This window comes from Crotalus tigris, unplaced genomic scaffold, assembly GCF_016545835.1.
Source record: "Crotalus tigris isolate CLP2741 ecotype Arizona unplaced genomic scaffold, ASM1654583v1 scf7180000022970.308977840:1548163, whole genome shotgun sequence".
Lineage (NCBI taxonomy): Eukaryota > Metazoa > Chordata > Lepidosauria > Squamata > Viperidae > Crotalus > Crotalus tigris.
The window spans coordinates 1,836,565-1,850,461 of NW_024099557.1; the positions used below are offsets into that span (position 1 = coordinate 1,836,565).

Genomic DNA, 13,897 nt, shown 5'->3' on the forward strand with positions numbered 1-13,897 from the left:
AGAGAGATAAAGGAAAAGAGAAAGAGGGAAAGAGAAAGAGAAAAAAAAGAAAGAAAAAAAGAGAAAGAGAGAGATTAGACACTGACCTCTATATGATTCTGTTGTGGCACACTGACATTGACGTCCCATATTGTTGGCACCTGGTTGAGGCTGTCAGCAGGCAGGAATTCCTGAGCATCGGCAATATCCGACAGGGAGTCGGCGGGAGAGGAGAAGAGGGAATTGCTGGAGAGTTCATTGTATGCAGAATCCTAAAGATTTAGGAGGAAAAAAAATCCAGCATTATCTATCATTCATTATAGCAACATGAGGATCATCCATATCCCTGGAACGTTTCTGAAGCCGAAACGCGAGCAATTTATTTTATAGGATCTAGAAACTCAGACTTACCAAGGTGTTTTTCAGATAGATTACACAACCCTGCTTAACACCTATGCTGGCCACAGACATACAGGCAGTCCTCAACTTACAACAGTTCATTTAGTGGCTATTCAAAGTTACAACAGCACTGAAAAAAGTGACTTCTGACGATTTTTCACACTAATGAACCTTGTAGCATCCCCATGATCATGTGATCAAAATTCAGATGATTGGCAATTGGCTCCTACTTATGACTGTTGCGGTGTCCCGAGGTCATTGAATCACTTTTTGTGACCTTCTGACAAGCAAAGTCAATGGAGAAGCCAGACTCACTTAACAACCGGGTTACTAACTTAACAACTGCAGTGATTCACCTAACAACTGTGGCAAGAATGGTCGTAAAACGGAGCAAAACTCACTTAACAAATGTCTCTCTTAGCAACAGAAATTCTGGGCTTAATTGTGGTCCTAAGTCGAAGACTATCTGTAGTTGCATTTCCTAGCCCCTTCAAAGGTCCAGGTGGGGGATGGCTGATCCCTGATACTGCTATTCATTTTTTATTTGTAGTGATTTATTTATTTGAATATATTGAGCCAGTGGACTCTAATGGATTGTGAGCATAGAACAAACTACCGACAACATTTAATTATGCTCCATTCACATTTCCTGGATAAAAGCAAAGGTCCTGCCTTTTGACAGGGTTGTTCAACTTCGGCAACTTTAAGACTTCTGGACTTCAACTCCCAGAATTCCACAGGTAGCATAGCTGGCTGGGGAATTCTGGGAGCGGAAGTCTCCAAGTCTTAAAGTTGCCAAGGTTGGATATCTCAGGTCTACAGTATATCTGAGAGCTGAATGTGCCCATCTGGGGACACACACACGGATACGGACACACACACACACACACACACAGAGAGAGAGAGAGAGAGAGAGAGAGAGAGAGAGAGAGAGAGAGAGAGAGAGAGAGAGAGAGAGAGAGAGAGAGAGAGAGAGACATGTCAGATAGGGTAGGCGGAGCAGAAAACCTGAGGCAGAATGGTATGACTCAATAGTTACAAAATGTAAACAAATTAAAGCAGCAAAATTACCTCAGCAGCTTAAACATATTTAGCCTGAGGGTTTAAGCTCCATTAAGCTTAATGCGAACAAATTAAAGCCACACAATTAGCTTGAGGGCATCTGAATTCGAGAAGTAACCTTGTCCCTAGTTCAAAGTGTATCTCCTAGCATAAAACCACCAGCCATGAACCAGTTTGGTCCAGTAGCTAAGGCACCAGTCTAGAACAGGGGTCTTCAGATTTGGCCCTTTTATGACTTGTGGCCTTCCACTCCCAGAATTCCTCAGCCAGCGTGCCTGCCTGAGGAATTCTGGGAGTGGAAGTCCATGAGTTATAAAAGGGCCAAGTCTGAAGACTCCTGGTCTAGAAAGAGGAGACAGTGAGTTCAAGTCCTGCCTTAGCGCCAGTCACTCTCTCTCTCAGAAGAACCCACCTCACAGGGTTGCTGTGGTGGGGAAAATAGGAGGAGGAAGGTCTGTGGAATATGATTGCTGCCTTGAGTATTTTGTAAATAAAGGCGGGTACAAATAAATAATATAAAACGATCTACTTAAGTGAAGAAAATGTGTGGAGTAGAAGGACATATAGAGCCTTAGGGTGGAGTCAAGAGAGGGATCAGCCTGGAGTCTTTACGTTCTCACAAATGGTGTAAGTTCGAATCCATCTTGAATTCCGTTAACTCTTATCTAGAACCAATGTAGTGCTGTCCCTTAATGTATTACAGGTAGTCCTCGACCTACAACAGTTCGTTTAGTGACCGATCAAAGTTACAATGGCACTGAAAGAAGTAATTTATGACCGTTCTTCACACTTACAGCCGTTGCAGCATCTGAGTGGTCACGTGATTGAAATTCAGCCACTTGGCAACTGACTCGTATTTATGACCGTTGCAGAGTCCCGGGGTCATGTGATCCGATTCTAACAAGCAAGGTCAACAGGGAACGAGGCTCACTTAAAAACCGTGTTCTTAACTTAACGGCAGTGATTCAGTTCATAGCTGACAATAAAGGTCGTAAAATGGGGCAAAACTCACCTAAGAAATGTGTCACTTAGGGACAGAAATTTTGGGCTCAATTGTGGCCCTAAGTAGCGGACTACGGGTAGGTCCCCGTGTATAGACATGAGCAATAAATCCATCTAACCTGGAATTTAACACCCGAAGAAACGATATATAACACCAGGCGCCGGATTGCTAGCACCGTCACACTGGGATTTTCTTAATGCAAATTGAAACGGTGGCTTCTCTCTGGAACTGGGATCCTTCCCAAGACTGTTCACATTTGCTTTGATTGACAGCTCTTGCAGAGCTGCAGTGAAGACTCTTTCCCAGCACCAGGTTATATGTAGTTTTCAAATTATGACCACTATTGGGACCAGAATTTCCACTGCTAAGTAAGGTGGCTGTTAAATGAGTCATGCCCGATTTTGTGAGGTAAATCACTGCAGTTGTTAAGCGAATCATGTGGTTGTTAAGCAAATCAGACTTCCCCCATTGACTTTGCACAGTCTCAAAGTCTCTTGGTGATTGGCCCAAAGTAATCCAGACAGCTTTTATGTCTAAGGCAGGACTAGAATTCACTGTCTCCTGGTGATTGCCCAAAGTCACCCAACCGATTTTCATAACTAAGGTGGGTCTAGAACAGTGGTTCTCAACCTTTTTAATGCCGCGACCCCCCCCATCTGGTCGTAAGTTGAGCACTACTCAACCGGTCATAAGTCGAGGACTACTCAACTGGTGCAGCACCGTTTGCAGAATGGGACTTTTGGCGGGCTCAGCAGGGCAGAGACAGCCTGGACAATTCCTATTGGCTTTTGAAAGCCAATAGAATTAGACTCTATTCAAGAGAGTCTATTCTATTGGCTTTCAAAAGCCAATAGAATAAAAGGGAGTAGCACGGCTAAGGAAAAGGGGGAAAAAATGGTAGACTGCGTTGTTTGGCGACCCCCGTGAAATGGTCGTTCGACCCCAAATGGGGTCCCGACCCACAGTTGAGAACCACTGGTCTAGAACTCACTGTCTCCTAGTTTCAAGCCCGGTGCCTTAAACACTAAACCAAATTGGTCTCAGGATCCTCAGAAATACAAAAGTTCAGGGATCCTGGAAGAACAGCATATAAGTCCAGGTTGAGACGCAGCACTAAAAGAACCCCAAGATTGTTTTGGTCAATGCAATTATTAAAAGAATTCTAAGGTTGTTTTGGTCTTTGCACCTTTTTGAAATAATGGGCAATAATTTCTGTTGTACTATTTTAGATGCATTGGTCCTGAATATATCCCTCTTGCGTGTGCTGGTATGTTAATCTTTTAATTAGCTGGCTTTTTGACCAATGTGAAATAAAGAGGAAAATAATATTTGGCACACGCTGTTGCGCAAGGCCAGATTTTTCAAATTTCCTCTATTTCTGCTAAGAGAAAAATTTAGAGCTGAAGTGCCAAGAAAACAGCAATTTGCAGGACAGCTGCCTGTAATAGATTATACAAAAATGTTTTATTCCCCATCAAGGGAAGGTTTGTTGTGTCAATAAGAAGTAGACACCCATCTGTAGAAAAGCAGCCGATTTCTGAATATAGATGACTTTTCCTGTAATTGGGTTGCCCAATCCTATTCCATATAAACCTGCAATTGAAAGGGAGAAAAATACAGGTAGTCCTTGACTTACAACCATTTGTTTAGCAACCACAGTTACAATGGCACTGAAAAAAGGCACTACACCAATTACAGCATCCCCATATTCAGATGCTCAAACTTTGGGTGCATATATTTATAATATATAAATATTATATATATCAGTGGTTCTCAACCTTTTTAATGCCACGACCCCCCAACCGGTCGTAAGTTGGGGACTAAACTGGTTGTAAGTCAAGGACTAAATTGGTCGTAAGTCGAGGACTACCCAACCGATCGTAAGTCGAGGACTTTCCCTGCCCGGGAGCGCCGCGCATGCGTGGTGCCGCCCACTGCGCCGGTTGAGGCGCAGCTGGCAAGCGGCAGAGATGGAGCAGACCGACCACCGGCTGGGCCACCAGCTGCCCCAGCCCAAGGGAGGTAAGGCCCCGCTGGAAAAGGGGGAAAAAATGGCGGACAGCCTTGCTTGGCGACCCCCGTGAAATGGTCGATCGACCCCAAATGGGGTCGCGACCCATAGGTTGAGAACCGCTGATATATATTATATATATATAAATATACATAGGCGCTGTGGTGGCACAGTGATTAGAATGCAGTATTGCAGGCTGACTCTGCCTACTGCCAGCAGTTCGATCTTGACCGGCTCAAGGTTGACTCAGCCTGCCATCCTTCTGAGGTCGGTAAAATGAGGATCCAGATTGTTTGGGGAGGGTGAACAAGATGCTGACTCTGTAAACTGCTCAGAGAGGGCTGTAAAGCACTGTGAAGCGGTATATAAGTCTAAGTGCTACTGCTATTCATTTGTGCCAGGTTAGCGAAGCCGTGATGCTCCAATGGAAGAAGGCGGCAGGTCTTCTAGCTGGCCTTTCCACCCTAAGCATCACGGCCTGTGGTGGAATCAGCAACTGAAGTTGGGGGTGGAGTTAAGAGAGTGGCTGGCATGGAATCCCTTTGAGGAGGAAGCGATGGAGACCTCACCCTCCTTAAATCCCCTGGCCCAGAGAAGCCGGGGTTAGAATGCAGCATTGCAGGCTGACTCTGCCCGCTGCCAGCAGTTCGATCCTGACAGGGTTCAAGGTTGACTCAGCCTTCCGTCTTTCCGAGGTCAGTAAAATGAGGATCCAGATTGTTGGGGTCAATATGCTGGCTCTGTAAACCGCTCAGAGAGGGTTGTAAAGCACTGTGGTGGAATATAGATGGTGGAATCAGCAACTGAAGTCATGGATGGAGTAGAGTGGCTGGCATGGAATCCCTTTGAGGAGGAAGCGATGGAGACTTCACCCTCCTTAAATCCCAGGAGCGCTTATCTGGAATGCAGCATTGCAGGCTGACTCTGCCCACTGCCAGCAGTTCGATCCTGACAGGGCTCAAGTTTGACTCAGCCTTCCGCCCTTCCGAGGTTGGTAAAATGAGGATCCAGTTTGTTTGGGGGGGGGGGTAAGATGCTGGTTCTGTAAACCACTCAGAGAGGGTTGTAAAGCACTGTGAAGCGTTATATAAAACCAAGTGCTGTTGCTATTGCATAAATTTTTAGTGGTTGAAGAGTCCCACAGTCACATGATCCCCATTTGCAACTTTCCCAGCTGGCTTCTGACAAGCAAAGACAATGGGGGGTGGAGTGGAAGCCAGATTCATTTAATGACAACATCGTTCACTTAAAAACTGCAGTGATTTGGCAAAATGGTCGCAAAAATCAGGCGTGATTCCCTTGATCAAACCTTGATTAGCAATTGAAAATTTGTTCCCAATTGTAGCCGTAAGTTGAAGATTACCTTAGGCCATGGCTTTTCAACCTTTTCACCCATTGTACCACTTTTAGGATATGGCAATATCCGACTACCACCAGTTGCCTAGCAAGGGGTCAAAAACTTGATGACCAAAAAAGAAAGAAAGAAAGAAAGAAAGAAAGAAAGAAAGAAAGAAAGAAAGAAAGAAAGAAAGAAAGAAGTGATAAAGTACAGGTAGTCCTCGACTTACAACAATTTGCTTAGTGACTGTTCGAAAAAAGTGAAAAAAGTGCTCCCCAAGCCTAGGCCGAGCAAGACACCTGCCTGCTCACCTGGCGGTGCTCTTCCTCCTGTCCAAGGTTTTCGTTGTTGTGAGCATTTCTGTTGAGGATTGGCAGCGGGCGTGGGGTGGGAAGGGGTGTTTGGTTTTTATTCCCCCCATCTGCTGGGTGGTTGCAGCAGGTTTTGGTCACTTCACATGACCAAACTGATATGAATCAGTTGCCATCTGAATGTAAATCACAAGACCCTGGAGATGCTGCAACATTCCAGCTGATCGGTGCTTCTTCTAGGCTCAGCAGAAGTGCCAGGATCAGTGCTGCTTTCCAGCTGATTGGTGCTTCTTCTGGGCTCAGCAGAAGCATCAGGATCAGTGCTGAGCTCCAGCTGGAGCCTGGCGCTGATCCTGGCGCTTCCGCTGAGCCCTGATAGCCTTGCAGCTCCAGCCATCTCTCGCTCAGGCTTGTGCGGTGCTGCCACTGGTTCAGCTCATTCCCCTCCCCCGCTACCACTTTTCTAGGATAATCGCGTCCCACCTGCCAGGTGCCAATGTACCACAAGTGGTACCCATACCACTGGTTGAACAGCCCTGCCTTAGGCAGGGGTAGGCAATCTGGGCTCTTTTATGATTCGTGGACTTCAACTCCCAGAATTCCTGAGCCAGCATGGCTCAGCTTGGAAACCTCTCCTTTCCCCTCAGCATGGCTGGCTCAGGAATTCTGGGAGTTGAAGTCCACGTGTCATAAAAGAGCCAAGGTTGCCTACCCCTGACCTTAGGTGTTTTTCTTCACTTTGCCAATCCTCTCTAAGATCTTGTCAAAGAATCTGTGATGATGTTTAAAATATAGGTAGTTCTCCACATCAGCTGAGGCCAAAATTTCTGTTAAGCGAAACATTCATTAAGTGCATTTTGCCCCATTTTACATCCATTTTTGCCACAGTTGTTAAGTAAATCACTGCAGTTGTTAAGTTAGTAACACGGTTGTTAAGTGAATCTGGCTTCCCCCTTTGACTTTGCTTGTTAGAAGGGGATCACATGACCCTGGGACATAGCAACGGTCATAAGTATGAGCCGGTTGCCACATGTCTGAACTTTGATCATGTGACCACAGGGATGCTGCAACGGTTGTAAAGAACGGCCATAAGTCACTTTTTTCAGTGCTGTTCCAACTTCAAGCAGTCACTAAACAAACTCTTGAAAGTCAAGGACTACCTGTAAATAGTCCTTGACTTACAACAATTCATTTATTGACCATTCAAAGTTATAACGCCACTGAAAACACCTAGTTATGACCCTTTTTCACACTTACAACCGTTGCAGCATCCTCCACGGTCATGTGATCAAAATTCAGATGCTTGGCAACTGGTTCATACTTATGACGGTTGCAGTGTCCCAGGGTCATGTGATCCCCTTTGGCGACCTTCTGGCAAACAAAGTCAAAGGGGGAAGCCAGATTCACTTAACAACCTTGTTACTAACTCAACAACTGCAGTGATTCTTTTAATAATTGTGGCAAGAAAGGTCATAAAGTGTGGCAAATTTCACTTAACAACCCTTTTCTTAGTGTTCTATCCTCCTTACTCTATTTTGTTTATTTAATATGCTGAGAGAGCATAAACAAAAGGTATATAATTAAGAAAGGCATATAATTAAGAAATATAGAGAAAGTAGAAGAAAGTGAAAGGCGCAGGTAGTTATCGTTACTGGACATTAAACTGAACATACTGAACGTAATTTCCTGACAGTGAGAACAATTAACCAGTGGAGCAACCTGCCTCCAGAAGCTGTGAATGCTCCAACACTGAAAGTTTTTAAGAAGAGACTGGACAGCCATTTGTCCGAAATGGTGTAGGGTTTCCTGCCTGAACGGGGGGGTTAGATTAGATGACCTCCAAGGTCCCTTCCAACTTTATTATTATTGTTGTTGTTGTTGATGTTACTTGGGTTCACACAGTTCATTGCTAACAAAGCTTACCTAAGCGGTAAGTGACATAAACGAGTAAAAGTTATTGATTGTTCCACAGATAAGAAAACCCAAATTTCGGATGTGGCACAAAGTTGAATTCCACATCCGATTTACTTTTTTTATGGGGTGATTCTTTAGGCTGAAACATACTATCAGAATTTACTTATTTATTAAATCTATTCCGCCGCCCATTTTGCTGTCCTACGACTCTGGACGGCTTACAATAAAACGATATTATAAAAGAATTAAAACGGTAAGATACTAAATACATATTAAAGTTAACAAAGAAACAGTGAAACATGATGTGGGAGGGTGTACAATAGAGAGGAGGTGGGATCTTTTAATGTACTAATCAATTCTAACATAACATAACCACCACCAACCCATCTGAGCTTCAGGCCAATCAGCAGAGGCAGGCCTTTACGGAAAGTGAAATGGATGGGACATTTAATTATTTTTTTTAGTTTAATTTAATTTATTTAATTAGGATTAATTTAATTCTGTTAGCTATTCTTCCAAAGAAGGAATGAGAGAATTATTCTGCTAGAAAGCATGGAAAAACTCCTATAAATAATAACATACGTAATGCCAGTTTGGTATATTTTGAAGGGATTTATGATTAGGATTATTAATATTCTTTAGTGATGTACACTGCCCTGGGTTGTGTGCTAAATATGTGGCTATATAAATTGACAATGTATATAATATATGCATCAAATCAATCAATCAATCAATGCCTACATACATTACACGTTTACAAATAAATACTGTAATAAATAAATGCTGTATTCTGTCTCTTAATAAGGATCCTTCCGGAGCAAGCAAATACTAAGATAGCAATTCTTTGACTTTTTTCCCTCCTGCTATAAGTAGTGCTAATCAAAACTCAAAGTTATTGAAGTTAGGGTGGACTTCCATTCCCAGGATTCCCCAACCAGTAAGGTTAACTGGAGAATTCTGGGAGTTGAAGTTCACACATCTTCAAGTTGCTGAGGTTGACAAACACTGCTCTGGAATGTTGTTATTGTTACTGTTGTTAGTTCTATTGTTTTAATGCATGTTAAGAAAGCCAGTTTGGTGTAATGGTTAAGGCACCAGGCTAGAAACTGGGAAACTCTGAATTCCAGTCCTGCCTTAGGCGTGAAAGCCAACCTGCTGACTTTGGGCCAATCAGCAGGAGATGGCAAGTTCTAGTCCTATCTTAGGCATGAAAGGCAACTGGGTGACTTTGGACCAATCACCAGGAGGCAGTGAGTTCTAGTCCTGCCTTAGCATTTAGTCAGTTGGGTGACCTTGAGCCAGTCAGTCTCTCTCAGCCCTGAGAAGAAAGCAATGGCAAACCCCTTCTAAAAAAAAAAAAACATTTCCAAGAAATCAGAAGGGATTGTCCAGATACACTTCGAGAATCAGGCACGACTGAACTGGAAAAGAACCCCATCCATGTTAACCGTTCAGTCTCACACAAGTGAGGAGCTGTAAAGGGTTAAAATTATAAATAAATTTAGAAAATGGATTTGGGTAGCTTGGCGGAAGGCTTATTGAAGACAAGAGAATGGGTGAAGAAATTTTTAAAAATACAAACAGGAAGACAGCGGATCGGGTGCGATTTCTGGCAAGCAGTGAAGTTTGCGGAAAGATAAAGCTAAATTAGCTAAGTTATACAGGTAGTCCTTGACTTAGGACCATAATGGAGCCTGCCCATCATGGTCACAAGTCACGATGGTCACAGGTACAGGTCACCCACACGAGCAATCGAATTTTATGACCTTTTTTTTGGAAGTGGCTGTTAAGCAAGTCACGGTCATTAAGCACAGTGTTTCCCAAACTTGACAATTTTAAGGCATGAGGACTTCAACTCCCAGAATTCCACAGCCAGCAACGCTGGCTGTGGAATTCTGGGAGTTGAAGTCCACATGCCTTAAAATTGTCAAGTTTGGGAAACACTGATTAAGCAAACCAATGGTTCACTACAGCAAGGGTCCCCAACCCCGGGGCTGCGGCCGAGTTCTGGGCTGCAGCTTGTTGGGAACTGGGCCGTGCAAGCAGCAGCCAAGTGCACGAAGCTTCATTTCTGCCTGCCCGGGATTAGGTTGCGTGCATGAAGCCCTCCCCTCCCCCTGCCACCAGTCCATGGACCCAGAAAGGTTGGGGACCGCTGGACTTTTTTGTTTTTTGGGCAAAACCATCGTAAAATGGTCATATGACTACTACATACTGCCAATGATCATAAACGCAGGTTGGATGCCAAGCACCCGACGTGCAGTCACATGACCGCAGTGTGTGTGTGTGTGTGTGTGAGAGAGAGAGAGAGAGAGAGAGAGAAGGAGGGAGGGAGAGGGAGAGTGGGGGAGAGGAAGAGGGAGAGAGGAAGGGAGGGAGGGAGAGGGAAAGAGGAGGGAGAGGGGGAGGGAGGGAGGGAGAGGGAGAGGGATGGAGAGAGAATGGGGGAGAGGGAGAGGGAGGGATTGAGGAAGGGAGGGAGAGGGAGAGAGAGGGAGACAGGAAGGGAGGGAAAAGGGAGGGAGAGGGAGAGAGAAGAAGGGAGGGAGAGGGAGAGAGGGAGGGAGGGAGGGAGGGAGGGAGGGAGGGAGGGAGAGAGAGAGAGAGAGAATGAATATCCAAGAGTGGTCCAGCATATATCTTTGAATGATCACTAAATGACTGGTCATAAGTCAAGGACTATCTGTAATTTATTCAGAGCCAGTTTGGTCGAGTGTTTAAGCAACAAGGCTAGAAACCAGGAGACATGAGTTCTAGTTCTCCCATAGGCATGAAAGCCAGTTCCTTCTTTCTTAGCCCGGCTCAACTCGGAGCTTTGTTGTTATGGGGAAAATAGGAAGCGGAAAGAATATTAGGTAGGTTCACCGCCTTGAGTTATTTATAAAAGTACAGGTAGTCCTTGACTTATAAATGTTCACCTGTTGACCGACCAGAGTTACAACGACACTGGAAAAAAGCATCTTAAGATCAGTTTTCACACTGGCAAGTGTTGCAGCATCCCCAGGATCAGGTGATCGAAATTCGGACACTCGGCAACTGGCTCACATTTAGGACGGTGGCAGTGTCCCGGGATTGATATGATCCCCTTTTGTGACTTTTCGACAAGCAAAGTCAAGTGGGGGAAGCCAGGTTCGCTTTACAACCACACTACTAACTTAACAACTGCAGCGATTCACTTAACAACGGCGGCGAGAAAGGTCACAGAATGAGGCAAAATTCGCTTAACCAACGTCTCGCTTAGCTACAGAAATTTTGGGCACAATTACGATTGGAATAATTTCACCTGTCATAAGGGCAGAGGAACAAACCAACCAACAAACAAGCAAATAAATAAATAAATCAGCAAGTAAGTAAATAAATCCCGTTGTTTTTAAGATGTAGAGAGCCCTACGTACACACCGTTGCACGTGAGATGTGGGGAAATCTTCATCAAAAGCACACTAAGAAAAAATTAACATGGAATTCACCCTTCTTAGCCCTGCTTTCTAAGAACAAAGAGGGCGGTAGTCACAGCGAGAACACCACAATCTGAAGCACCAGGTTGAAAACAGAACTAGGAGTAAAAAAAAATCAGGAAAGGGGGTATTTTGGAGAAGTGGGGGGAAAGAGGCAGAGTTTTAAATCCTTCCTTGAAAAGTGCTGGCCACTTCCCACTCTGGACAATTTCCTATTATTTCCATCCCAGACAGACTACAGCCTGAGAAAGCTTGAAGAAAACACTGTACAAGAAACTTTGACGGGCAAGTCAAGTTTATGTCTAAAAATTCAGGGCTGCGTATGAAACTCAGAGGCACTGGGTCCTGCTGTTTATCTGCTGAAATCCGTGCGTAGTTCAGAGACTTGTTATTAACTAGGAAAGATGTTGAGGTAAGGAAAGGCACATTTCCAATCTATACTGCCAAGTCCTTTTCGGAGCTTTGTGGCTGAGCCAAATGACTGAAATACTTTCATATTACGTAGAAGATCTTAGCTAAAGACATTCTTTCCGATGCAAGCTGCTATTTCATAGAGACTGGATCCAGCACCTGTTTCAAGGGATTTAAGAAAGACGCAGGGACAAGATCAACATTTAATAGGAAATTAGTGTTGCTGAAATCTGTTTCCAATGTGTGCTAGAAACTTAATACTTGTATGCTGCTAGGGGCCAGAGAAAAGCTTCAAGCAGCTATTAAACATAATCGCCATTATCCTGTTAATTATATAAATCTCCAGGGAACAACAAAAAAAGAATGCCTTTTGATTGTGCCTTTCTCCTTCTCCAGATGTAAGCAATTGAAGCCTGGCAACAATTTTACCGAAATTAAATCAAAGTTAGCCTAAATTAAGAGGAGTGGATTTCTCTACTTTATTTTGTTTTTAATCCGCTTTCTCTAAATCAGTGGTTCTCAACCTGTGGGTCGGGACCCCATTTGGGGTCGAACGACCATTTCACGGGGGTCGCCAAACAAGGCTGTCCGCCATTTTTTCCCCCTTTTCTTTGGCCACGCCCCTGGGACCCGGTGATGTATAAGTGGTTGGGGGTCACCACAATATGGGGAACTGTATTATGGGGTCGCGGCATTAGAAAGGTTGAGAACCACTGCTCTAAATCTTGAACACTTCTAACCAGAAGGCAGAATAATTCATCAGTAAATTCATCTGTTCTCGTTTTACGCCCGTTTATTTATTTTTTAACAAAGAGAGGGACTTTCCAAGCGATGCTGTTACTCACTGGTTTTCTAACTTTTGCTTCACCATGGGGACCCCCTTTAAATAACGTTTTGTGGCCACAGACCCTCCCCCAAGACTTAACTCAAGATTTAAAGCACCAGAATTAACAAACAATTCGCAGACCCCTTGCAACAACATTGCGCCCCCCCCCCCCGGGATCTGCAGACCACAGGATGAGAAGCTCCGATTTTGAAGTCAAAATCCTTCTGCCCAATTTTTATCTTTCTCATCCTGCTTTTTATCCCCAATGCATGCAGTGAGAGATGCTATTTCATTCTCACAACGGCCTTGTAAGGTGGATTCGGCTAAGAGGCAGGGATGCAGCTGGGGTTAAACAAGGACTGGAATCCGGTTTTTTTCTGACACCCAAATTGCATGACATTTTGCTCGCGTTCCGCATTATTTCAATCAGAGTTTTGGTATGAATATACCTGAAACGGTGCTCTAGATATAAAATAAGCACCCTCCACTAATCTACAGTAGCAGCAGCAGTGGGAATTAAAAGGAGTACAATTTACTGGCATCCCACCTTCTGTTCACCGGTGGGATACAAAGAGAAAGGGAAAGAGAGAAATAAAAAAAAATACTCTCATGTAGCAATGTTGAGCCATTGATCTGAATTTATACCAATTTTATACAGACAAAAAGTCTTAAAGAAAACCAAACTAAAGTTGAGGATATTTCTACAACCTTTCTCATTTCAAATTGTTTCAATTTCCTGGCTAAGCTTCCTCATTTACCCATCACACATGGAAGACCTTTTGAGGGTTTCCTGCAATTTTGGGGAGAAGACCTTATCTAAATCCATGGAAGACAGAGAAGCAAACTACCAGCGCGCAAGCTGTCCTTTTTCTGATGCAGAGTTTGGAAAGGATCAACTTCACTTAATCCTATCTGGGGGGGGGGGGGGGATATTTCAGAAAACAATTAGCCTGGTTTCCTGGCTAATTTCTCAGAACCAAACACCACGTTCTCCTTTGAGACTTTCTTTACCAAATAAAATCCATTTGTAAAATCCCTTTGCAGAAAACACTCCCTCTTTTTCTTCAAACACTTGCGTGTCTTTACACCTCTCCTGCAAAGCACCAGAGACCTTGGCCACATCAAGACAGCCAGACATGTCATTTGTCAAGAAAAACAAAGGGAAAGGAGAATTCAGAGCTTTGGAC

The 13,897-nt window shown here is 44.0% G+C and overlaps 1 protein-coding gene across 6 annotated transcripts in view; it reads right to left on the minus strand.

Annotated features, from left to right (window-relative positions):
- The window catches only part of SBNO2 (strawberry notch homolog 2), a 142,927-nt gene that overhangs the window by 60,863 nt on the left and 68,167 nt on the right, over nucleotides 1–13,897 (minus strand). For all 6 annotated transcript variants that reach the window (XM_039319253.1, XM_039319254.1, XM_039319255.1 and 3 more), the window contains one exon: nucleotides 87–251. In XM_039319253.1, coding sequence (XP_039175187.1) covers nucleotides 87–251 — 165 coding nt within the window. The remainder of the gene's footprint in view (nucleotides 1–86; nucleotides 252–13,897) is intronic.